The 26,196-nt window shown below is 42.1% G+C and overlaps 2 protein-coding genes across 4 annotated transcripts; both read left to right on the top strand.

The window, feature by feature from the left end:
• Nucleotides 1-601: 601 nt before the first annotated feature.
• dot1l (DOT1-like histone H3K79 methyltransferase) lies at nucleotides 602-26,120 on the top strand. 3 transcript variants are annotated; one of them, XM_053429749.1, is made up of 28 exons: nucleotides 602-981; nucleotides 7,956-7,999; nucleotides 8,113-8,187; nucleotides 8,374-8,437; nucleotides 8,892-9,120; nucleotides 9,338-9,432; nucleotides 10,006-10,068; nucleotides 10,168-10,223; nucleotides 10,653-10,732; nucleotides 10,965-11,033; nucleotides 11,129-11,235; nucleotides 12,710-12,751; nucleotides 12,844-12,939; nucleotides 13,075-13,300; nucleotides 13,431-13,544; nucleotides 14,339-14,430; nucleotides 14,608-14,709; nucleotides 15,670-15,807; nucleotides 15,997-16,122; nucleotides 16,403-16,839; nucleotides 16,961-17,048; nucleotides 17,151-17,300; nucleotides 17,608-17,650; nucleotides 17,791-18,413; nucleotides 18,669-18,874; nucleotides 19,168-19,241; nucleotides 19,323-20,006; nucleotides 22,094-26,120. In XM_053429749.1, the coding sequence occupies exons 1-28, from the start codon at nucleotides 901-903 to the stop codon at nucleotides 22,099-22,101; spliced, it is 4,212 nt and encodes a 1,403-aa protein (XP_053285724.1). In that variant the 5' UTR covers nucleotides 602-900; the 3' UTR covers nucleotides 22,102-26,120. The 3 variants fall into 3 exon arrangements, with proteins under 3 accessions (XP_053285724.1, XP_053285726.1, XP_053285727.1); XM_053429751.1 differs by lacking the exons at nucleotides 602-981; nucleotides 7,956-7,999; nucleotides 8,113-8,187; ... (1 more) ...; nucleotides 10,006-10,068; nucleotides 10,168-10,223 and having other exon boundaries at nucleotides 8,979-9,120; XM_053429752.1 differs by lacking the exons at nucleotides 602-981; nucleotides 7,956-7,999; nucleotides 8,113-8,187; ... (2 more) ...; nucleotides 10,006-10,068; nucleotides 10,168-10,223 and having other exon boundaries at nucleotides 9,127-9,432.
• On the top strand, nucleotides 20,021-26,120 carry LOC128447582 (putative protein TPRXL). Its single transcript, XM_053429753.1, has one exon. The coding sequence runs from the start codon at nucleotides 20,719-20,721 to the stop codon at nucleotides 21,328-21,330; it is 612 nt and encodes a 203-aa protein (XP_053285728.1). The 5' UTR covers nucleotides 20,021-20,718; the 3' UTR covers nucleotides 21,331-26,120.
• Nucleotides 26,121-26,196: the final 76 nt, after the last annotated feature.

Genomic DNA, 26,196 nt, shown 5'->3' with positions numbered 1-26,196 from the left:
TAAATGTGCAAATATATTTAAGACATTTCTTTTGACATTTCTTTTGGTATTAACATATTTATTTATTTATTTCTGTATTAATTTATTTATTTCCTTTTTTATTTATTTATTCATTTATTTCTGTATTTATTTATACATTTATTTATTTATTTATTTTTACTAAAGTCATGTATGGTCCTCCATATGTGTGTGAGTGTGTGTGTAATTTGTCCCTGCTTGTGTTTATATATGAAGTGTTTCCATTTCGTTTCTAGCTAATCTTACCAGGACTCCCCCGAAGAGGCGATATTCTATATATATATATATATGTTTAAATGTGTGTGTGTTTGTGTGTGTGTGATTGTGATTTGTCCCTGCTTGTATCTATATATGAAACGGTTTCACTTCATCGCTGCTCATTTTACCAGGACTCCCCCGTAGCACTGATATTGTATATGTGGGTGTGGGTATGTGTGTGTGTGTGTGTAAGTTCTACACTGAGCTGTGGTTACGCTGTCACGCGTCGTGGGACGTGCGCTCGCTCGTGCTCACGCTCGCTGACATCACAGTCCCCCTGGTGACGTCTGCGTCTCCTCCGCTGCCACTGGCCCACTGCCATATTTATTCATGCCGGGCAAGATGGCGGCGATACGGACGAGGTGTTATTGCCAGTGGACATGAGAAAGAATTTTATTCACACCGTTAAACCGAGTCGGACACGTTTCTACACTCGGCCGCGTCGTCTGCGTTCTCACCAAGTAACCCGCGTCGACGTCGTTTTTTTTATTTCACGCCTTCCAACGTCTGGGTGCCACGAAATGTTCACGTTGTAGCTCGCTCGCTAACCGACCAGCTGGCTAACCGAGAGCAGCGCCTAGCTAGCTAACCATCCATCACAGCCAAGCCGCCGTGAAGTGTAGAATGGGAGAAAAGCTGGAGCTCAAGCTCAAATCGCCGGTCGGAGCAGAACCCGCAGGCTACCCGTGGCCTTTACCAGTATATGTAAGTGTTACCCCTCCAGAACCCAACCGTCACACACCCACATTTACTCTCTGTTTTGGTCTTTGTTAGCTAGCTCTTTGCTAATAGTGGCTAGCAGAGGGAGCCACGGCACGCTCGTCCGGGGAATCAGGTCATACTGGTCCAGGCGGTGACAGCCGCCGTGTTTCAGCCTGTTACACTGACACATTGAGCTCGTTTCCCAGACCAATAAGTCCCGGAAATTGAAAACATACAGTGTTTGACTTATCGTATCTAAGTAAAGTAGCCCCAAGTATAACAGAGCCAGACGTTAACACTCATTTACAAAAAGGTGTGTTGTAACTGCAGCGACATAAACACACAACGTTCAACCCCCACCCCTCAGCCACCGTGTCCTTACATTACTTGTTCCGTATTGTGTCTCAGTTCTAAACCTTAATGTCTTTGCTGTAACACATGGTGTAAGGACACACAAATTGTAACAATGCTGTGTTATACCGGTTTTCTATCCTTGGATCCACCACGTGATTCTAGTAAACAATCGAACAACACAAATCCATATAGAAATATGTACTGTTTATGTGTTTGTGTTCGTGTCCCTTGAAGTCAGTGCTGCACTTGTGTGGAGCAGTATTGTATTCCTCGAGTGCCTTTTTAGTTTTTTTTTCTTTTTTTTAATCTCTTGACATCTCTACGACTGAGACCAGCTGGGTATGTATGGTAGTTTGAACTCTCAAACCTCCACCGAGCCCCTGATCGGTCTGTGCACGAGCCAGTTATAGTCACACTGGTCTAATTAGGGACTTATTTTCTCCTCTAGTTGTGTTTCCATGCAGCAGGCTGTCAGCTCCTCGGTGTCTGGTTGCCGTTGACTCATTGGAGATCAGCGGAAAAGGAAGCGGTGGCAGGCACTGTGGTGCTTTTTAGTCTAAACAGAGCTTCTCCTTTATAGTAATTGCGGTGAGACAGACAGCACAGACTGAATTTCTCAGAATGTCTGTGAAGTCTTTCGTATATCTCCTCTCCACCCACGTGACCTTATCTGGTGGTGTAGTTACTTCATTTCACCATTTAGTGTGTAAATTCCATTATTCCAGTAATGGTACCGAAATGGTTTCAAGTCATTGAGTCAGAGTTAGAAGTTTCTCTCCGCTTTGGCTCACAGAGTTCACCCTCCCGGTACATCACGCCAGAGTGTGATATTTGTAGCCTTGCCCATTTCCTTATGTTATGGTTGAGTGAAGATAAACATAGGAACAAGTATGTGTTGAATTTAATAAAGTTTTGACTTGCATGATCTCTTTTATACTGGGCCATGTGCTGAATTAGAAACAGCTGATGGGCTTGCATGTAGAGTTCTGCAATATGGAGCTTATTTATGCTCAGCTCTCCTCCTGTTTTCAAAGGGGAAAGACTTCCTCTCTTCGTCCCTCCTCCCATGTCCATATGGTCAGCTCTACAGGGAGGAGGGTGGAAGTGACTGCTCCTTTTCAACAATGCTATAATAAAATAATTCCTTTAAGGGATAGTTCACCCAGAAATTATCTGTTATCTGAAGTGTTTGAGTCCACAAAACCCTTTTGGGGTTTCAGGGGTTAACAGTGTAGCTGACTAGTGACCGATCTTCAGATGTAATAAACAACAGAAAATACACAACATGGCTCCATTCTGCCTGTGTGATGTCATCCAAGTGTCCAGAAGCAGCAAGATTCCTATTCGACTCAAAACTAGGTGATTTCCACCATGTTTCAAGCCTAAACGTCCACCAGAAGTGGCTAAGCTGGAGGACGTTAGCAATGCACCTCGTCAGTAGATATCAGCTAAAAATGTAGTTTCCTTCGAAATTGAATGTCGTGGCTTCTGGACACTTAGTTGACGCCACAGGAGCAGTATGGAGGCTTGTTGTGGTTTTTCTGTTGTTTCATTACATCTGAAGAAGGAGGACTTGACTTTAATTGTTTTGGATTCTGCTCTAACAAAGTTTACCCCCGAGACTCCAGAAGTGTTTTGTAGACTCAAATTTGTGAATTTCCTTTTTTGGGGAGAACTATCTCTTCAATGTGTTTTTCCAGTCACGTTTCATGATCAGTTGCTAGCCTTGTTGAACTGCCCCCTGGCAGCAACAGATCCCACTCCGTGTAGATTCATACTTCTCTCCCACAGAGCATTAAGATTGCTTATCTCACCCACAGAGCATGGACAATGTGCTGTCTGTGTTTTGACACACACAAAATGGATATTGTACCGGCTGTTGGAGAATAAGGCAGGCTGTCAGAACCCAGCCCATGCAAATAGGCTTTCTTTCTCTTTGGTTTTGTGTTTCGTCTGTTTCTCCCCGTCTCACCCCGTCTCACTAAGTGACCACATCTGTGCATCTATAAATGCTTCCATATGAAGTACACCTCTGGTGTGGTGCAGCTCTTTGTCCATTTGGTTGTGGGTGTGGGCATTAACCAGCCCTACATAGCATTTCAAACGCACACCACTGCTAGATAAGTGCTACGGAGTGTGTTTGGGTTTGATCCTTACCTGTGGACTTCACATATTATTTAAAGGCTGCACTTACTGTAGTAAAATCAGAGGCATAACATATATAATAACATTTAGTATGCTGTGGTGCTGCAACCACAGCATACTGAAATGTGAAAAACCATAATAATGGCTGTCCTGTCACTGTGGCTAGTGAAGTGATTTTTATTGTACAGTGTTTCTAAGTTGGAGCCAGGCAGCCTGCCAATGTAGGTCAGCTGTGTTGCAGTCTCTGTGTCATCAACATGTGACCTGCTGCGCTCATCTGTCAAGACGCATCCCCCACGGAGCAATATGTTTGTGACCATCTGATGATAATTTTCCGCGTATCTTTGCTTAAAAGTCAGAAAGAAAAACAAGCCCAAGTATCTTGTTTCATATATTGATTCACTGTGTGAGCTGTATTTCGTGGTAGGAGTTGTGCAAGTGTAGGAGTGGCACGCCTGCCTTAGTCATTTGTTCTCGAGGGCTGATGAGGTATACAGTACGTAGTGGAGCAGTGCGTGGTGTAAAACCCCAGACAACCACGACACAGAGCACTGATGTAAGGAGCGACTGAATGTGGTTTCCATGGGAGGAGTCACAAGTGCATCAGTCGTACGCGTAGCAGGGAGAGAGGAGAGTCTCCAGTATTTTGTGTGTGACGCTCTCTTTCAAATCGTGTTTATTTTTAGCAACAGCCCTGTGCTGGTGTTGCTGTGTGCCGTCTTTGTACGAGCAGGTGACCCCCCCCCCCCCCCTTTCAACATCTCATTCTCTCGCTCTCACAGTCTTCAATACACTCGCACACATCAAACACCTTCCCTCTCTAGTATGACAGTGTTTTATATCTGTTGTGCCTGCTCTTTGTTCAAATAGATTTGTAGCTCCTTCGGTTTATTAGCAGCACTGCTAGCTTTAGGCTTGATAATGAAGTTAGAACCGGAACTCTGTGCTGACAGAAATAGAACACGATTTCCTGTGTTGTCATACATCTTTGAACGTGTGTGCGCATTCATGTTTGAGCTTTGGCGGAAGTTTGCAGAGTAGTGGCGGGCAGTGTTGAGCGGGAAGCTGCGAGGCTGTGAGCTCTGAGCCATTAGCTGGGGCTGCTGTGCCAGTCCTCTAACAGCTGACAAATGCCAGACCCCCCCTACCACCACACTTTCCAGCTCTTCTCACTTTCACTTTCTTTCCTTTTACCCTGTTTTTCTTTTACCCTCTGATTTCTCCTCCTCCCTTTCATTTCCCCATTTCTTCCCCTCCACCAGAGGCTCTCCTTGGCACTGCACTGTGGAAGGAGACTGAAAGTGGGTCAGTGGGTCAGCTCCGGCAACAGGCTCAGGCAGGCTGCACTCTGGGTGTAACTTGAGCCCTCTTACTGCCACAGAATTGTGCATTCCAGCTAACATTAGTAACTATAGATTCCCTACTTGTGATCAATAAAATGTATATTATCTAATTTTATTAAGATTTTATCTAGACTTTAGTGACTTTTAAACTAGAGTAACTTAAATTGGTTTCCTCAGAAAGGGTTTAAATTGGTATTGAGTCTTGAATTTACTGAGGCCATTTCCTGAAGGAAGGTTAGAGCTACTCCAGGTGAAATTAAGTTTAATTTAGATTTACAAAGGTTTAACCTCAGATACATGGTGTCTGCATTGAAAACTACTGCAAAAAGTGATTTGGTTTATGAGTCACTCTATAATTTGTGTCTAAGGCCATTTTTACAAAATATTATTTAACAGTATATACCACCCTTTGTCCAAGCCCTCATTAAAATACAGTTTTTGTACGATGTTTTTCTATTCTTTAGCTTCTCTGTAAAAGGTCTGGACCAAGTTGTCTGGACGTTTTATCGACTTCGTGTCTCATAAAGCCACTTTTACAACTTGCTGACTGTTTTTTGACAAAGCCATTAAATTAAGGCTAATCCGAATGCCGTGACAACACTGAACATACATAATTGTGTAATAGTGTGTTGTAATCACTGACAGAGTTTCTTAGCAGTCAAAATAGAGTCCAGTGGTGGTTCTCACAGTTGTGTGTGCAGTGGATATTATGTCTGTCAGATGTTGATGCAGTGATGTTAATGTGTAGCTTCGATTAAGTAATTTCAGTGTGCCTGTATATTTTTTCTTCTTCACCAGCCCGGGACCCTCCCATTTTTTGTGTGTGATGTGTAATCTTCTGAAAAACAAAATGCTGTTTCTTTACTTTGTTGTGATCATCTTTAAGTCATTAGTGGCATAATAAAAACACCATTGAAATAGGAAATGGATAAATATGTTTATTTTGCCCCATTTAAAGTAATGGGAATAAAAAAAAAAAAGCAAGGTGTCTTTAAACACTAGACATGCTGCTTTTCAATAAAACAAACTCTGCCAAGGAGGTTTTGTTTTCACCCTGGCTGGTTTGCCTGTTTCACTTTCGTAAACATTGCGAGATACAGCGTTTTTTTTCAACAGAGTTTTAAATATGAAGTGCCCTTTTGAAGTACCCAACTCATAGTTGTGTTTTATTTTTTTTCAAATAACTTTTATTTGACTGCTGTACATCTCTAATCCTGGCTGTTAGGATATCGAGCTTTTTTATTCAAAGCTCTATATGTTTTGCATGTCTGAGTTGAAATAGCAGCACTTCCTTTGGGTCCTCATTGGTGATCAGTGTTTTATGAAAATGTATAATGAAAATGTATAATGAAACTGTTGCATGATAAATTAGTCTGTTAGTTGAAGTCGGCAAACAAGGGAAACAAAGAAAACTGGAGTCAGGACTCTAGTCAGTGTCTTGCAAAAGAGTGTGGGCAAAAGACTTCAGATCAATAATTGTTTATTTGCATGAAGAGGGAAATGGGTTTGGAAGGGATTTCAAAGAGTTTGAATATTCATCAGTCAACAAACTCTATAAATGGACATGATTTATTTATAGTAGGTATCCAGCTAAGATGACTTTAAGGGCACAAAACAGAATGATCAGAAATGTAAAAATGGAGCCCAGAGTATCAGCTAAGGCTTAATGATTGCAGCTGGTTAATATCTCATGGTTCTATAATGGTAAATCGTTGTTTGGGGTTTCATTAAGTAACGTTTCCATGGAAGGACATTACTGAGGAAGCTGCTTCTCTCCTAAAAACTGCACATGCATGCCTTAAGTTTGCCAAAGAAATTCCACAGTGCTCCCGCGAGAATGTTTTCCAGGCTGATGAAACTAAGGTTGAATTGTTTTGGAGGAACACTCCGAACTACACATGTTGTAAACAGGCAACCGCATACCAGCGTGAAAACATCATTTCAGAGAAGATATTGGTTAGAGGGAGAATCATGATTAAGGGTTGCATTGCTGCCTCTGGGCCTGAAGGACTCAACAACATGGAGGGGAATTAAATTCCCAGGTTTAGCAAGGTATTTTACAGGATAATGTCATAGTGGCAATTTGCCAGGTGACGCTTGGTAGAAGCTAGGTGACTGAAGTAAATAGAGAATGACTTGTGGAATTGACTGAGCTGAGGCAGTTATTTTTGAACAATGGTCAGAATGTCTCAAGAATATTCCATTCATATTCTCATTTACATGTAGAGAGCATCGTCTAATCACGGCGTCAAGCAGTTGCTTACTGACATATATGTTTGAACTTACATATATGCAGTAAAAACTCATAGGACTTTAATGCTATTTAAGACCTATACATGTCTACATAATGCGACTAAGATTGGAATACTCCACCTCTTAAGTTGATTATTACTTTTAATCGGGTTAATATCTGAAGACTGGTGTCTATGTTAAAATGTCCACTGTGCAATTAATACTCAGCCAATAGAAGCTTGTTAAAGTGTATTGCTGTTATTGGGTTTCTGTGTTTTCTGTATTGTGCTACCTGGCCTGTAGATTTCTTTTGATAATTCAAGGGAATTGTTGAACAGACTGTTTTATGCTTTCTACACCCACCTGCTACTTTATTAATCAAATTTTAAAGGTTCAATGTGTAGATTTTAGTGACATCTATTGGTGAAGTTGCATGCTGCAGATGAACAACCCACACCTCACCCTCCCCTCCCAAACATGGAAGAGAACCTGTTGTAGCCTTCAGTTGTCATAAAAACTCTAAAGGTTTGTCCAGTTTGGGCTACTGTAAAAAACATGGCAGCCTCCATAGAGAAGACCCGCTCCATATTTTGGTTTTTTAGACATAAAGTGTCCATTCCAGGTAAAGACAACAACAGTTAATAGAATATAGATGTAACACACAAGTGAAAGATTATTTTATATTCAATTTCTGCCAATAGATCCCTTTCACCTAAATCTTACACACTGAACCTGTAAAGCAGTGCAGTATGAAATATACACTGAACATGGAGGCTATAATCCAGTCCACTTTTTGTTTTGTTTTTTTAGAGGTGATGTTTCAATTTCAGCTTCTGGCATTGACCATAATTTGTAGTTCTTTTGAATTTGATGAGAATGGTGTCCCTCTTTTCTGTTTTTCAGGATAAACATCATGATGCTGCTCATGAAATCATCGAGACCATACGGTTAGTATATCTAGTCTCTGACTCATGTACTCTGTGCCCACATTCACATGTACTGTAAGTGACAGTGACAAGTACATGATGAACTTATGGTATAATGTGTGTACTTTCTGTAGGTGGGTGTGTGAGGAGATCCCAGACCTCAAACTGGCAATGGAAAATTATGTTCTCATTGACTACGACACAAAATGGTGAGCCGCGGGTCACGTGACAATCTTTAGCTCACGTTGATTTTATTTTTTTAGATCATTCTGAAATGACTATTATGATTAAATGTTTTTGTGAAATCACGCCTGAAAATATGTTGTATTGGCAAGTTAGATTTGATCTTATACAAAATGATTTCGTTTAATTTAGTGTCTTATGATTTTTTACAGCTTCGAGAGTATGCAGAGACTGTGCGACAAGTACAACAGGGCCATCGACAGCATTCATCAGCTAGTGAGTCTATTTGTGTGAAGGGTTTTCAGTGTTGTGTAGCTGCTATGAAACGTAAAACACTAAAAGTGGAAAATACTGTATCCGTCTACATTGAACTCTGGCCATTTGTGACTTAAATTTATGACACATGCCATCCTGTACAGTATGTATACAGGAATTTAGGGATTTGGGGTTTTAGTTGTTAATCAAGATTTTCCTCAGAGCCGATGATCTCTATATATATAGAAATAGGTGTCCAGACAAAACATTCATCGAATTTAGTTTTTTTCAGAGAGCATCCTGTGTAAAGTTTTTCCTTTTATCTTCTCCAATAGTGGTTGAAATGAATGCTGATTTAGGCGTATGTTTGAATGCCCATTGTATGTTAACGCATAAGCAAAATGCATCTATGACTTGCTTGGAATGTTTTTGTTTGTGAATAAGTATAGTAATGAATGTGAATCCCTCCTTATAGTGGAAGGGGACAACCCAGCCCATGAAGCTGAACAAGCGTCCATCCAACGGACTGCTAAGACACATCTTACAGCAGGTGTACAACCACTCAGTGACCGACCCGGAGAAGCTAAACAACTATGAGCCTTTCTCCCCTGAGGTGTACGGAGAGACGTCTTTTGACCTGGTGGCTCAGATCATTGACGAGATGGAAATGATGGAAGATGACACCTTTGTTGACCTCGGCAGTGGTTAGTCCGCTGTTATTTTTGGGACATCCAGGTTTCCGGGAGAATAAGAAGGTTTAGTGCAGTGGATAAAAAAAGACACCATAAGGTGTTGATTCTTTAAAAAGACAAGATGGGTAGAGTTGCAAGACTTGGTCAGGATGTTGGTGTTGACAGGCTGGTTATATAACTTTAGTATAAGATAAGAATCTATAACTTTTAAATTGTTTCGTGTTTGCAGGAGTAGGACAGGTAGTGCTGCAGGTTGCAGCAGCAACTAACTGTAAACACTACTATGGAGTGGAGAAAGCAGACATTCCAGCCACCTATGCAGAGGTAACTACGTTTAAAACTCACAGGACCAGATGGTATTGCAGAAAGGAAGCAGAGAAACATGAGACTAAAGCTGAATTCATTCTAAAAACACCACTCTGACAAAAATACATTCCTTAGTCGTTGTAGTAGAAATGATGTGTTGACGCAGTGCAGTTACATCTGCAGATAGATTTGGCAATTTAACAGCATGGTCTGACAAAAAGTCTTTCCACCGTGGGACATCTTTGTCTGATCAGCCTTCGTACAGGTTTCAACCTTAGTATTCAGTTTTCTTTTTTCTTTTAATTTCTTTTGGCAACACACCCATGTCACTTTGGAATAAACATGTCTAAGAACAGCCACGCTGCAAACTAGTACAAGGACCTCTCTTAGTCTAAATGTGTCTATGTGCAAGAAGTCTCACTTCAATTAAATTAAACGGCTGCAAATACAACTTAAAAGCTCAGCATTAGTTATGATTGTAAAATACCCTCTAAATCTCTGGATAAGTACATCATCCTTCTCTCTTGCAATCACCTCTAGTACACACACAGAGCACTTTAAATTAATCATATGTTAAATTCTTTCTTTTAGTCCATGGATAAAGAATTTAAAAAGTGGATGAAATGGTATGGGAAAAAACATGGAGAATACACAGTAAGTTGACTCAGTGTCGCGTTTACACTTATACTCACCAAATATTTCATAGTAGGTACGAAGGTATTCAGCTTCTTTACCCCAAGTCTTTTTTTTCAGCTGGAGAGAGGGGATTTTCTCTCTGAGGAATGGAAAGAAAGAATTGCCAACACAAGGTGGTAATCCAATCTTTGTCACAGGAACGGTCTGATTGACACAATCTCCATACATTTCACACCATTACACATTTAACTAAGTTTAGACTGATACATGGAATTAGGAAATGTTGTCCTTGGTACCATTGGAAAACTTTTTAAACTATCAAAGTTTGTTCACTGGCAAAAAGTATTTCGAATATTTTGATGTTTGGTATAAAGTCTCTAGCACCATGTTGAGTGAACAAGTTTAACTCGGGTCACCCAGATAAAGATCATCCTGTGCAGCACTCCCATTAGAAATGTTAACAAGAAATGTAATTAACTTTTTTGTCCCGTGGCAATGTTGCTACAACATATTCCTGTTTCAAAATGTACTATTTGCTTGGTGAACAAATGTTTTGCTGTTGACTGTAGATCTTTAACATATCCCTTTTGTCTGTTTTGCAGTATTATTTTTGTGAATAACTTTGCCTTTGGTCCAGAGGTAGATCACCAGCTGAAGGAGCGCTTTGCAAACATGAAGGAAGGTTAGTATTTTGAAGCTAAACACTGAATTATGATTGTGGTTACTCCTTGTGGATTATAGCCATTGGTTATTTAGATGAGCTTAAAAACAGAAGAAGTATATTAAGTTAAAAGTTCGAGAGAAAAAAAATCCCGTTTTCTTTTTAAGAAGTAACAATGTTTGACTGCACAGTGTCTAAAATGTAATACAATGGAAATAAATCTTTATTTATTTTTCTGCTTTTTATTTCGCAGGTGGAAAAATAGTTTCCTCCAAACCTTTTGCACCTTTAAATTTTAGAATAAACAGTCGAAACTTGAGTGGTAAGTATTGCGATCGGTCAAAAAAATCAGATTTGATTGTTTAAGGCTTCTTTTGTATAGTATATAACGTGTATGCATTTCTGTCTGTATTGCAGATATTGGCACAATAATGCGTGTGGTGGAGCTTTCTCCACTGAGGGGCTCTGTGTCCTGGACTGGAAAACCAGTTTCCTACTACTTGCACACCATAGACCGCACCATAGTAAGTCCTAAAACTTTTCTTCATCACTGCTCGTGTAACTGGTTATTAGAGGTGGACACAAATGCAGAGACTAGAATTACTAGCAGAGGGAATGTTGTGAATAATAAAACACTACAATGCGCCAATACATAATAGATCAGACACCAACAGTAACCTCAGCTCAAGAGGCAGGCTTCCGTAACAGCAGCTGTTATTTTCTTAATGAGTCAGTCTCAGGAGTTATCAATCTGAGGAGAGAACACAAAGGGTTACGCATGGTGAAACAAGCCCAATAGATAATACTGAAGTGTGTGTGTCACTCTGGCAGTAGGTTAAAGTAATACCCGGTAACCAGTGGGAAACCCAGTGAGACAGCTGCAAGGCTGCCTAAAAGGTGCTGGTAACAATCTGCATTTGTTGATGTGTTTTGTGTTACCACTTGACATAGACAGCTGTACAAACTGTACTCGCTCTTTATAATAGTGTTGGTGGTGGAACTTCTTGAAATGCAACTGAAGCAGTAACAGTGTCACAGTAGGGATGTGGCTGTAGTTTTTTGTCCCTCAGAGAATGGCATTTGGTCAAGCTGAACATAGTTAGGCCACTTGCAGACTTGCACAGACTGTACTATCAGAATATGCAGCCCACTCATTCACTTCAATGAGGCCATTCTGGCAGTGCAGCAGGGTTGCCACAAAATGCAGCGTTATTCCAAGGAAAGTTCAACCACGTCACAACTTGAATGCCACAATGCAATGTTTTGTGGCAAGACCCTGTGGTAGCAGTTCAAACGCACCGAAGCATTCATTTGTATTGTTTTTGTTTGTAGCAAGAATCATATTTACACTGTTTATCTTTATTTCCACAGTTTTATTGTCGAAGTAAAGGAGAAAATGGTTTGCACTGTGATAACCTTTTGTATTTCATGTGTCACCAGTACCTAAAGTAACACATCAGCACAGCCTTTAAACACAAGGATGAAATTGTCACCACCATTTTAATGCAGCTTTGAATGTGTTTTTTTGTTAATATGCAATAACTATATATTTGGATATATATATATAAAATGTCACTTGAGTCTCTTGTGTTGTGTGGAAAGTGAAAAAGCTGAAGCATGAATAAGAGAAATCACTGAAGTTACCAAAATTTATGAAATTCAAAATCATGTCACAGGTATTGCATCCTTTAGTTTAAAAATAGTCCTGAATGAGTTTGACTTTACACATTTATTTTAAATTTAATGGGAGAGATATTAAATAAAAGAATATAATATTTGTTTGCTTTGTGATTAAACAAGGATTATTGTAGTTACAGGGACATTTGAAATCAGGTTCCAGACAAAAGAATAATCAGTATTTATAAGTGTTAACACCATGATTAGTTGAACTTGGGTGGAATAATCACTAAAAATAATACCTAAAAGTTTTCTATAATAACATCAATAGACATAATTAACCCTAACCCAAATATCTAATCTTCTTCTTGTCTTTTTCAGCTTGAAAACTATTTTCATACTCTCAAAAATCCTAAACTCAGGGTAAGTCCTGCTCTTCCTCCTCAGTTTAAACACAGTGTCCCTCAATGTATGTATTAAAATGAAAACAACTAAAATGGTTCATCTTGTATCAGGAGGAGCAAGAGGTTGCTCGGCGACGTCAGCAGAAAGACACGAAGGACAATAAAAGCAATAGTACCACGCCCACAAAACCGAAAGAACAAACCAAGGTAGGACATGATTTACACAACATGTTTTCAATTTTGCTCTATTATGAGTCATTTTACACCTCAGTCTGTTTAACTCTGCAAGGAGAGGTTCCTGTCCTCTTTGTGTAAATATGTGTGTGACTATACGTTCTACAGCAACAGGACTCCTGCGGGGAGGAAGAGCGTCCTAGCCTGGTGACAGTGGTCAAGCCCCCCGCCAAACCCAGGAGAACCCGGCTCTTGTCCAAAGGTCGAAAGTTGAACAACAAGAAGCGCGGCCGACCCAAGAAAGCTGCCCCGGCTGCCGAGAAGAAAAACAAGAAGAATCAGAGCGCGCTGGACTTGCTGCACGCCAAGACCCTTTCTGCGGCACCCCCCCAGGGTCAGAGCTCACACACATTCACGCACACACATAATGAGATATGCCTCGTATCACAGAAGAGACAAATGTCCTCCTAACCACATCACTGCCTCATTTTACTTTAACTTCAACATGCTTACTGTGTGTGCAGATGCATACCGGCCACCTCAGAGTCCCTTCTACCAGCTACCTCCCAAAGTCCAGCACTATCCCTCTAGTCAACTGCTGCTGAGCCCGACTCCACCTGGTCTGCAACAGCTGCTAGGTAAGCCTACGAAGATGCACCAGACCTTGATCAACTCTATATCAACAAAATGCAGTCTGTGAAATCCATTTGATTAACATTGAACCGTTAAAACAACTTGGAAAAGGGGATCTGTTTATGATAAGTTAACAAAACAGAAAAATGATTACAGAAGGAGAGTTACAAAGCCTAGTGAGATAACAGTCGTTACCTTGACTGAATCAAAAATACTTTAAGGATATGTACACACTAATAAAAAATTTTATTAAAATGTTCCCCATTTAGATGAATGTTTTAGGTCGGAATCAGAAATAGTAATTTATGTACACTTAGCATGCACTTTCCTATGGGGATTGTAACAATAATCCATCCTAATGCCTCCTGCACATGTTGGCAGTTACAGCATTTTACAAATGCTATTTAGCTGCACAACAGCTGCTAGCAAAGACAGCCAGGTCAGCAGTGTTCATTATCCATGTTGCATTCCCTGTTGTTAGTCGAGGCTGATGCCATTTGTTTGGTTCCTGAAAAGGATCATAAAATAGTAGTGTTGTGTATCAGGGAAAGATAAGGATTAACTGATAAGACCAATTCAGGAAGAAATCGTGGGTGTCTGCTTCACCTTCTCCAAAGGTCTCTGTTTCTGCCCCACCTGACTGAAATACAATCCTAGAGTATTCATAAATAGTAGAGTGGATGTCAGCTGTAAATGTAGAAAACATTAGAAACATCACTGTAGATGTGGCTTTCGGTCTAACTAATGATGGATTTGTGTTTTCTCGTTTCTCCCTACGTGTCTTGAATCCTTTTCGCAGATAACATCAAAGTTCAGTACATCCAGTTTATGGCCTACATGAAGACTCCTCAGTACCGCACCAACCTGCAGCAGCTTTTAGAACAGGAGAAGGTATTAAGATATGTCATTACATACGCTACAGATTGGCTACTCCTGCAATTTTGATTAAATATATTCTAGGTTTCATGTAGTCAAGAACATTTTATATATCTGCAACATTAATTTAAATTGCTGATTGCTCTGCTTTGGTCCATCCACTTAACTGTATTCTTGTTTATGTCTCTGCAGCAAAAACACAGGGATCTATCGGGACAGGCAGAGCAACTCCACTCTGTCTGTCACTCTCACAAGGACAGAATCAAAGGTCTCTTTCAGACTAAACTAGATGAGGTAGGAACTACGACTGTGTTGTCCTTTTAACACAACATTCCTATAAACTATCTTGTACCGACATCCAGGAATTTGCACTTCTCCTGTCAAGTCCTTGATCCATCCTAACGTTCTTTTATTATGTATTGGGATTTTTAATACATAACACGACAGACAATTATCTTCTGGTTCATACAATTCAACCTAGCTGCGGCTAGGGGCCAGAGCACTCTTGTCACTTTCAGACTTGAGTCAATGGCTCTGAACAATGGAATCACATTTGATTTATACTAAATAAGCCCCTCCTTTCACAGAGGTAGAATGTTTATCCAATCAGCTCTCTGCGTGTTGTCTTCAGGCTTAGATTTGGTCACCCTCAATCTGAATGAGGACCCCTTCGAAGTCTCACTACACATTTCCATCAGGCCTCTGCTGAGTGTCAAGAAGAAACCTGTTTCCCAGACCCGTCGTTCTCTCAGACCCCCTCGTCTGCGCCGTTTAAACACCTATGGTCACCCCGTTGCAGACAGTAAGATAGCCCCTGCTGTGAAAACCCTTTTGTTTCAGCAGCAGGCTCAGGAGTCTCCAGCCAATACACATCAGCACAGAATGTCACCAGTCTAACTGCAGAAAACATTCTATATATATATATACATTTGTCATTCTTTCATTAAACTTATCTAAATACAAAATGTCCCATCACAATTATAAAACCATTCCGTCCAATGATACACAGAAGCATTAATGCCCAAAACTTTGTTACAGTGATCATACCCTGAATACACTTAGCAGGCTGATAACAAAAGCATCAGCAAAGTTGTTGCTGTTGTGAACGTGTCTGTGCGGAAAACCTTCCGCTGTGTCGTCCCTATGTGAAAAGCAGATTGCGGTTGAAGTCTGTACCCAGTTCTCTGGACCTTACGTGCAGGTCTTGTCTGAAAAAAGCTTATGTGTGTGTCTGTGCTGTGATTGTATGAGCAGCTGGGAGTGAAAGCCCTGACTGCGGAAGACCTGCTGCAGGCCCAGAAGGAGATATCGGCTCACAACCGTCAGCTGAAAGAGCAGACCAAACAGCTTGAGAGAGACATGGCCTTACTGAGAGACCACAGCCTGCTACTGGTGAGACCTCAGAGCCTTTTAGTGTTGTAACCCAAACCTAGTTGTTCCAGCATCATCTCCAGTAATTCACACCTGACACTATTCCTGTTCTAGGTTTTACGATTATGGCCGGCATTATTAATATGATTACTTTTCCTTGAGTATTCTTGAAAAGCAAATCAATAACTGCAGATTTGTTTGTTTTTTCAGTTGAAATCTCGATGTGAGGAGCTGAAGCTGGATTGGGGCTCTTTGTGTTTAGAGAGTCTGTTGAAGGAGAAGCAAGCACTGCGCAGACAAATATCTGAGAAACAGAGACACTGTCTGGAGCTGCAGGTACAAAGTCTACCTCATGATTCTGTCAGATCTCTTTCAAAATGCTTGAATTTCTCTTTTCATCTACTGTAATACTCCACATTTGCGGTTTTCTCTTTTATCCCACCCCTCCTTCATCTGTCGCTCTGTCTCTTCAGACATATTTATGGGCGTTAAGCTTATCACCTGAGAGAGAAATTAATTGAAGATTTATTGAATCACTTTTTTTCCTAGACATGTCAACATCATCACTGGATACCTGTTTTCCTGTGTAATGGCTCCCCCTGGTGTGTGTTTGTAGATCAGCATTGTGGAGCTTGAGAAAAGTCAGCGGCAACAGGAGCTGCTCCAGCTCAAGTCGTACAGCCCCTGTGATGGCTCCCCATACAGGAAGAGCCTGGAATCACGCTCTTCCACAGACTTGGACTCCTCAAAGCTCGGCCTGTCCTCCGGCCCAGCCCTCAATGGTGTCAGCCCAGAGCTTTCAATTAATGGCACCAGCTCATGTTTCGACCGCGCCAGCTCAAAGGGAGAGCTTCTTTCGCGCTACCTGCCCATCTCTCCCGACCACGAGATCGTACCCGCTGCCCCTGACGCTCGGCAGAGGCAGCAAAGCTCCTTTCACACTCTTCCTGACTACACACGCTTCTCCCCGGCCAAGATTGCCTTGCGGCGGCACCTTAACCAGGACCCAACTGCCTCAATATACCTAAGAGGTCCAGGGCTGACCATGCACAGGTTGGTAGGCGCTAGAATCTCCCAGTTCTCAAAGGTCTTCAAGTTTCTCCCTAAAAAAAACAAATTGCTAACTAGTGGAAGTAAAACTTACCCATTTGTGTTTTGTTTAAATTTTTTCCAGGGAATTTGTTGGTGTTAACTCACCACTTGGAGCCAAACAGAACTGCCTCTCTCCCAATACATTGGATGCACAGAAGAGTTCAGACAGGGTAAACATTGATCTCTCTTTTACGGTCCGTTCAATTTCCTAACTCCCTTGTGATCTTCAGTTCTCTCACCGTCAACACATTTTCCTTTGGTCTCTTTTAAAGGGTTGTAAAGAAAGGAGTCCATCTGTTCAGGTTGATAGCAGCATCACAAGCCTTCCAATTAGCATCCCCCTGAGCACTGTCCACCCAAGTAAACTACCTGTCAGCATTCCACTGGCCAGCGTGGTGCTACCCAGTCGAGTTGAGAGACTGGTGAGTACCCTCACGACAGTTTCACCTTGGCACAGTCACCATTTTTTTGTTATCTCTATTAATCAATGAGCTTGAAAATGACTGAAAGTGTTCCTGTTCAATTTTTTTGTCATGGGACAAAGGTTCTGACAGGGCCCCATCTCGTACCTTAGTTTAGGCCACTAACATTGGTGCCCTGCTGGTATAATGATATGAAATTAGATTGATGTACACACGTCGTTTGTACGAACAGCTATTTACTCACATTTTACATGGTTTTTATTTATGATTTCATGTCATAATCTATTTTTTGGGTCCATAATTTCAGAGAAGTACTCCCAGTCCCGTCTCTCAGTCAGGCCAGACTAATGGTGAGGATTACCTCTTAACCACTCAATGTTTTCATACATTCAAACCTAATAATAATGACTAAGATATTATTAATTGCTTCTGTTCTGAATTTGATAACTGCCTTTCTTCTCCTCCTGTGTATTTTTATCCCTTTCTCTAGGATATTCAACCAGCTCAGGGCTGATGAATGGAGGTCCCCACCCTGAGGACCATAATGGTGCTTCTTCATCCCCGCTTCCACACAGCAATGCTTCTCTGACGGGACCCATAGGTCGAGGAGGTCCCATCCAAAGCCCCCCACTCAGTACTGGAGGGGTTCTCCAATATGCAGACGGACCACCAAGGATTCTTCCAGAAGACGGACAAGACCGCCAGGGAGGTGAATCTGACACTGAGCCCCAGGATAGTGAACTGCGGAGGAGAATCTTCTTCTCCTCGTCCTCCTCATCCACGTCTTCCACTTCGTCAGGCAGTGGAGGCAGCATGGCCGGAGGATCACGCCTCCACCATCACACTGGCAACTCAGCCAAGCAGGGATACAATAGTAACCATGGAAACCACCATCACCAGTCGCCTGGCACACAGTACACACAAAACCCCACACATATGCTGTCATCACATTCCTCTCACGGCCTCGGCTCTCAGGAGGGACGCAAGCGTGGGAGACGAAAACGCAGCTCTGCGGGGCCTGTGACGGCCAGCGGATCCCCAAAGAGGAAGTCGTTCCCTGGTCTCAGCTCCAACAACCACTCCTCAGGATCACCACTCAACATTAACACCATGGTGAGTCACCAGAGGCATTTGAGATGGAAACCAGCAGGGAGCAATATGAAGCTATTTTGATTGTTAAAGTGCCGATTTGTAATATACTAGGATTCTATAAAGTTGCATAATGATGACAATAATACTATCAGTCATAGTCAATAATATAAGGCCATGTGCTGCAATAATTTGACTTTACAGGCAGGTGGTTATTCTCAACCTATTTTCATCCATAAGTGTCATCTAGGTGTGATCATCATGTCCTCATCCCAACAGGTCAACAACATCAACCAGCCTCTGGAGATCTCTGCCATCTCCTCACCAGAACAATCAAGCCGTAGCCCCAGTGGGCCTGACATGGACCAGCCTCCCATCTTGAAGAGAGAGCGGCCCTTGGAGCTCAATGGCACAAGTCGTTACTCCTCACCCCCCAGCTCAGATGACGATGACTCAGGATACCCCGCTGACAGCTCTAGTTCTCGGTAATAGTCATTGTGATAATAACAGTATACCTGCTGACCTTGCCTTGTTGTGAGGTTTCTTCTATAGCTGCAGGATATTTGCCTCAGCTCCGAAGTTTTATTAGTTGATGTGTCATATCCAGATGCCAACTGCAAAATGTGCCCCTACTTTTATTGCAAATCGATTATCTAATTTGATGTTTTAATAAAAGAATATGACTTTGTGTCATTTGATTGCATCAACTCTTGCAGTTTTTATTATGTTCACACACATTTTGAAGCCTCCTGTGACTGAGTTTGTCTTTGTCCTCCAGAATTGAAAGAAAAATTGCTACTATATCCTTGGAGAGCAGGGATGGACCAAGTAGATTAGGGGATAATGAAAGAGGTATGCTGATGAAAATGTTTGAATTCACGTTAAAATAAAAGCTTCTTGATGTCAACTGTTCTTTTTATCTTCCACCACCAGGCAGAAAATCTGGTAGCAGCAGTGGAAACAGCACAGGTAGTGATGGCTCCTCTTCATCCTCCTTGTCCTCTACCAGCAAATGGAAATCTACTTTTTCACCTATATCAGACCTAAAGCAACCCAACTCTGACCTTAGACAGGGGGGCTCCCCTTTCGGCATGGGGGGGTCAAGCCGGGGGACAGACTCAGATTCTGACCACAAACAACAACATCAGCAAGTGAGAAAAGGGAGTGACGGAGAGTCGTCCAGCTACATGACCCCCAATCCCTTCCTCAGTCAGGAGGCAGGCAGCCGAAGTGGAGGCAGCGGAGCTCAAGGAGGTGGCAGCTCAGAACAGCGCCAGGCCATCCAGAAGCAGAAGACCCCCCGTGACTGGGATCTGAAGACGAGCAGCAGCAGCCCGGCCAGTCAGAACCTCTTCATCTCTGCAGCTGCTACCAGTGGAGGGGGAATTCTGAGTGGGAAGGTGGGCGGCAGCCCTGTAGCAGTTTCCTCAACCACGGGGTCGTCTGTGGGACAGTACCTGGGGTCTCAGTTCCCGCTTGGCGGGGCATCAGTGTTACAATCCTTGTTCGGGGCCCAGACAGGCGGGTCCACTGTTTCTGGGACCGCCCGGCTCGTCAATGGACACTCTGCCATGGGAAGCTTCTCCAGTGCAGGGCTGGCAGGGGGAGCGGCTGGAGGTGAGCATCGCTGATTAAATTATCACGTATAGTTTTGTCTCTGTATTGTTGACCAGGCAGAGTGAGGGCTTAGTCTTAACCTGGGGTCAACTTGATCAGTCTGAGGTCACAGACCTGGTAAGTGGAGGCCTACTGCTGCTGTCGTTATGTCGGACTCAGTCTGACAGTTTGAGTCTGCTGCTTCGCTTTGACATGGACTGGCTGCTTGAGTGCTGCAATTGGAAACACCCATGGAAAATGTTGCACTTTGTCCGATTGAATTCTTAACGACAGTTGAAATCTGTAATTGGCCATGAATCCTAACATGTTTTACCCAAGTCATACTTTACTCCTTTGTCATTTTCTATGGGTGTATCTCTAGGAGTTGTATGTCAGAGTCAGTTCACCTGTAAGTTAAAATATACCAAGAAAATCTACACTGTTGTGATTAAGTTTGATAAGATCCTGAATTGGCCCTGTGGATTTGGTTTTGTCCAACCACAGCCACAGTGGACTGACTCAGTTTGCTTTGTGTGTGCTTGTCTAAAGACTCACTTGGCGCTATGCACAACCTGGCTCAGCCCTGCTTCTCTCTTTGTCCCCCCCTCCTTCTCGCTCTCTTTGCTACTATTATCTGCCCCCCACTCCCCACTCTCCACTCTCTCGCCCTGCCTTCCCCCCTCCATTTTCTACTGTATGATTTGCAGGTATATTTCACCACGTGCTTCCAACAATGTCCTCCCATCAGTTTGGGGCAGCGCTGCCCGCTTCTGGAGGCCTCAGCTCTCTGCTCAGTCTCTCCTCCTCTTCCTCTACCTCCTCCCAAACCCAGCAGCACACCTCCCCCCAGCCGCCCTCTACACGCCTGACATCCGTGTCTTCACCTCTCCCGCTCTCACAGGCTCAGCACGGCCGCACTCAGTCAGTGCTGCACAGCCCCTCTCCTCCCACGCTGTCCCTGCCCCCTCCACCGCCTCTGCACAGCGTCCCCTCCTCCTCAGCACCCATGCACTCTGATGCCCCACCATCGTCCCGGTCAGACCCCCTCTACTCCTCCCGTCCATCCCATTCTTCTCTCCATCACCAGAGAGCACAGTCATCCCTCTCTCACTCCATCTCCTCCTCCACCTCTGCTTCTGTCTCTGCTGCCGCCGCCGCTGCCTCCCTCTCCTCTTCCTCCCTGTCCACCTCCTCCTCGTCTCGTCCATTCACAGTGCACTACTCCCCCCGGCTGCCCCCTCCACCGCCGGCCACAAGCTCAGGTGGTGGCGGGAGCATGTGGAGGACTCAGGGCATGCATGGAAACTACATCACCTCCCAGCTCCCCGGCTCCCGACCTAGATAGGGTTTTGGGGAGGGAAGGGGAGGTGGGAGAATGCAGAGGGGGGAGGGAAAGGGGCAATCAGAAGGTGGAGAGAGGCAGAGAAAGAGAGAGACTGGTAGGGATTGAGAGACAGGATACCTGTTTTTCCTGTGATCCTACAAGCTGTTGTTCTGATTGAACAAGGTAAGACAGATCTAAGGTTTAAAAAATGTGTTGAACAATCAAAGAACAAAAGTTGGTAAAACACAAATGAAATATGATAGTTCAAATTAAAATGAACAAGTTATATTAACCCAATTTATTATTATGAACAAATTAGGGATGCCAAGATGGAGAACTTCACCCAGTGGATAATAAACTTGTGTTGGATCAGTTTCATAATGACATAAAAGGACTTTTAGAAGTTTTGAAGCTCTCATTGTGAAGAATGAGCTCTGCCCCGCTTGCTCGTTTTAATTATCATTTAACTCAAAATGCTGATCATCCATGATGATAAACTCTCCTCATCATTCGATAAGACTCTGTCTAACTCCAGTATCAGACTCGATATTGATCATTTGTGACGTTAGAGCCACCACTGATACAAATAAATGAGCCAAAGTCTTGTGTCTATAAAAAGAAAATAAACTGTGTACAACTGACTACCACGGCAACTCTAGAACAAATTAAAATACATTTTTCTAACACTGTTTTTATGTGTGTGCTGGGTGGTACATTAGGATTTTGACAGTGTCATGATTTGGTTCTGTTTTAACTCATTTGTTTTTTTACTTTGCTCCACCAGGTAACTGATGAAAACTACCTCAACAAAAAATGAACTATGCAAATGTCCAGGTGCGGACCAAGGCACTCTCCTCACTCACTGGTGCTTCAAAATATCTGCACTACCCAGCAGCCTGCAAGACCGGCCTCTTTAGTGGGATCTCTGATACACATTCTCACACACAAACACACACACTAACCAGCACCACCACTATGGTTAGCTTGAGCAGAATTCATTGGTACTGTCATGTAAATGTGAGTGTTGTTCGCAGATTATGGTGATTTGAGCTCAGTACTGGCTGCTGCCCAGCACTGACTGACCTGAATGATTCTGTTGTCTAACCTTAAAGCCCTCAACATTATGATAGGTTGTCATTTATTTGTCCAAGTCACGACTATAGCAACTAGTGTTCGGCTAAAGAATCAGTTCTGATTGATTTTATCAACCGATAAAAGCACACAGTCCAACTTTCTAGAGCTGAATCTCCTCTGGTGTCATCCTCTGTCCAAATTTCAATTTGTGTGTGTGCACACATTAAAACAAACACACACAGGCCAGTTCAATGAACTCTGTTCACATGTCATGCAGCCTTTCCTCTCTGCATGCATGCTCTATTGCTTGTTTTCTTCCTTCAGTAAAATTCAGTGTTTGTTGAAGCATATTTGATGAACTGAGGAACTTTATATTTCGGTCTAACTTCACACTGGATAGTAAGATAGTTACTCGTGTAGCAAAAACACTCTGGCTGGATTATTGACCCCCCATAAACTCTGGTTATGTGAATGATTTTCTCTATTTTTTTCTTTATTCACTTTAAGGTCGGCCAAACCATTTAATTCACATTGTTAGTAATGGAAACTGTTTCAGTGTTTTATCTTCTAATATCAGATATTTAACATATCAATGAAAGTTTCTCTGGTGACAACAATCAGGTGCATTTCACATTCTCTAACGGACACATGAAGAGTTTGAGGGAACATCTGTGTGTAAATTAACCTTTCACAGAAAATGATCTGACGTCAAACTCACTTTGAACATTTGGTGAATCATTTCCAGGGGTGATAATAACACTGAGTCGGACTCATTAGCACAGTATATTTTAATGCTTTTTTAAATAAGACCAATGGAATTTGATTTAATGAGATGGTGCTCTGTGTTTTTTGTGTATTGTCAGCCACACTTATGGAATCCCAGGTCAGGGGTGTGTGGCTGCAAGTAAAACTGAATCCAGGTGTAAAAGATAAAATAGTAAAACCATAGACAATTGAACTTATTGTATTGTGAATATTTCCTCCTCTGGTCAGTTTGATAAGTCACACTAATCTGTGGAGCCACAGCAGGAATTTTTTAACTTTTCTCATCCTAAACTTATTCATATTTATCTCTGCTGTCGCAGGTTTAAGCAAAATGTTGGTTTATACATTTCACAACACACAAAAGACAGATACACACTCGCGCAAGCAAATCCTCACACACTGGGAAACACATAACCACAACGAACTACTGGACTCTTTTCACACCTTTTTGTTTGTTTTTTATTGTGTAATTTGTTATTTTTGTAAACAATGTTTGTACTGTGAACGTGATTCATGCTCCAACTGTATAGTTGTGTATAATTTAGATGATTATATTTATGCCATCAGTCTTTTCTTTTGCCTTGGTATTTGTTTTTCTCTTTATTTTTTCTTTAATCCTGAATTGTGTCGACAGTGTAGAATGCAATAGTGTGTGTACTTGACTCAGTCTGAAAACCATGGTGCTAAATTTGGACTGTGCCTGATTTTATTTATTTTCTATTAATGAAAACATAAAAACAATTCGAACACTTGGTGCTGTACACAGGGACGTTTATAAAAGCCTTTTTTTTAGGCATTTCCTTTTCTCCTATTTAATGTGCTTTTGTTTAATAACGCCTTGTGTACAAGTGTAGACGCCATCTTGAGATGGATACTGTGTAAACAGGGGCCTCTCTTCATGTTACTCACACAGCTGTTTTAACATGTGTCCGGCCAATTTCTCAATAGTAAGTCACATAGCTGTAGGTTAACAAGACACACTGATTTTGTACATACGTTTTTTTTTTTTTTTTTATCCCCTTGTATGTCTCCAGCATAAAACAGAAAGCTATATAAGATAAGTCTCTATATACAGTCTATGTGTATAAATGAGTAAATATATATATAAGTGAATAGGGGTATTTTGGTGCTGGCATTGCAACCCCTTAAATATAACCTGTTAAACAGGAGGCTTGAAGCCGGGGAAGAGCGAAGCTTTGCCATCGCACGACCTTAATGGAGGGCGTCTTAAAAACACACGCCACAGAACTAGAAACTCACAAACTGTGTAATCAACACACAAAGGTGCTGTGACTGGAACATAACTAGATTCCAGCTCTAGAACTGTTATCTTGATTTTTACCAGAAGTTTTCATGTCCGTTTCTTTTTATTTCCTTTTTTATATATATATATATATATACCAACCCAGATTCTGCAGGAAAAATGGTGCTTCTGTTTCCAGACAATGAAATCTTTACTGGTGCTTAAAGTGAATGTCTTACTGACAAGGCCCTCCCATATAGTGTAAGCATACTGTGAGACATGCTGATGTAAAGCACTTGTGTTAGCGTGTGTGTGAGCAGCAAAGCTTCTTTTTCTGATAGTGGGATACACTTACGCTCATTGTGTGTGGTTTTATGTTCCCACTTGATGGTGCATATCTAAGGGAGCTTAGACTAATAATAATCAAAGCTTTATAGTAAACTCCTGTCCTGTGCACTCACTGCGTGAACACGAGCGTGTTTTCAGAGAGACGTTTTAGAACATAACTAGAGACAATAGAGTCCGTTTGTTACCAGCACTGAGAACTCCTTTGTAATTATTGTCTGACGCTATGATTTTTCTTATTCTTGATGTTTGATACGATTACAATTACATCTTCTGCTTCTAGCTGTGTCTTCAGATTCCTGTCGGTTTTTTAATACTACTTGTCAGAACAGACAGCACGGTGCTCTCCTTCACTTAAAACGAGGAAACTGCAGCTATTCATACGAAAACATTGCTTGTCCCCTGTTGTGCTGCAGGGTTTCATGGGTAACGATAGTCAACACGAGCTCGCCTTGCGGCTTTCTGGATAATACAGTCTAACCTAGAGACGTTTCTCTCACGTCGAGTGGGGGGGGGTTGTGATGTGTGTGACGGTGAGAATAGTTCATGGACACACTTATTTTACACCGATTTGAACCCGCCTCTTGTATAATCACTGAAAGGGGTGAGGTGCTGTGATCAAAGTCCTTTGGTGCATGAGCATGATTGGACCTTAAAGCCTCGATGCAGTTCTCCAGCTTCATCCCCGTCCTGGGACATGAACGCACGATAACCTGTGAGAGCCGAGGCTGTTTACTCTAAATCCTGCCAAAGGTCTGAAACTCAGGAACTTCCCAGGATGCTTTTAATGATTCAAAAGATTTAAACTACAGCACGCCACAAGCTTATTCACCATCTCGTGGCGTGATTAAGTCCCTCAGTACTCTTCCCCCAAACTCAGGACCAGGACAAGATCCTCATTAAGTGTATGTGGGGGTAACAATTTAGTCAGGTCTCCTCAGATTTATTCTCACTGTCACAGACGTGCAGCCTCTCCGGTGAAACGCAGCTTTAATTGGCTTTACACGAGTCGTTCGGATCTGGAGAAGCTGTGACACGGCCACAACTGTCAGCATCTTCCTCATCTCACAAAGCCTCTGTCTGATATGTGTCTCTAAAGAAGGAGGTTCACCGTCCTCTGTTGAGTTGAACCGATGTTAAAAGAGCCGAGCGTGAACCGCAGTCTGTGCATCGTGATCTCTGATTGGTGAAGCCAGGGCAGGTTTGAGGTGCAATAACGGCAAACCTATTTCCCAAAAGGCCCCGGGTTTTCATGGAAAACTTGTTACTGTTCGATGTCGGTGCTTTTATCCTAAGATGTTATAATGAAACAAATGGAATTAATGGGTTTTTTTCTGCGTTTTATGATTATTAATAAAAATGTTTCCTATAATATTTGAATTCATTTTTTTGTGCTGTGGCTTTTATTTATGTGATTCCGTTTTCCCTCATTTATGAAGTTTTCACTTAGCAGTAATAGC

This window comes from Pleuronectes platessa, chromosome 9, assembly GCF_947347685.1.
Source record: "Pleuronectes platessa chromosome 9, fPlePla1.1, whole genome shotgun sequence".
NCBI lineage: Eukaryota > Metazoa > Chordata > Actinopteri > Pleuronectiformes > Pleuronectidae > Pleuronectes > Pleuronectes platessa.
The sequence above is the reverse complement of the archived record's forward strand: the minus strand, read 5'-3'. Positions and strand labels throughout refer to the sequence as shown.

What these genes read in the sequence shown, in the direction of transcription:
- dot1l (XM_053429749.1), top strand. Translation starts at nt 901, where the DNA reads ATGGGAGAAAAGCTGGAGCTCAAGCTCAAATCGCCGGTCGGAGCAGAA. An exon ending in AGCTTTTAGAACAGGAGAAG is followed by an intron (nt 14,431 to 14,607) that starts GTATTAAGATAT and finishes ATGTCTCTGCAG; the next exon opens with CAAAAACACAGGGATCTATC. An exon ending in TCAGTCAGGCCAGACTAATG is followed by an intron (nt 17,651 to 17,790) that starts GTGAGGATTACC and finishes CCCTTTCTCTAG; the next exon opens with GATATTCAACCAGCTCAGGG.
- LOC128447582 (XM_053429753.1), top strand. Translation starts at nt 20,719, where the DNA reads ATGTCCTCCCATCAGTTTGGGGCAGCGCTGCCCGCTTCTGGAGGCCTC.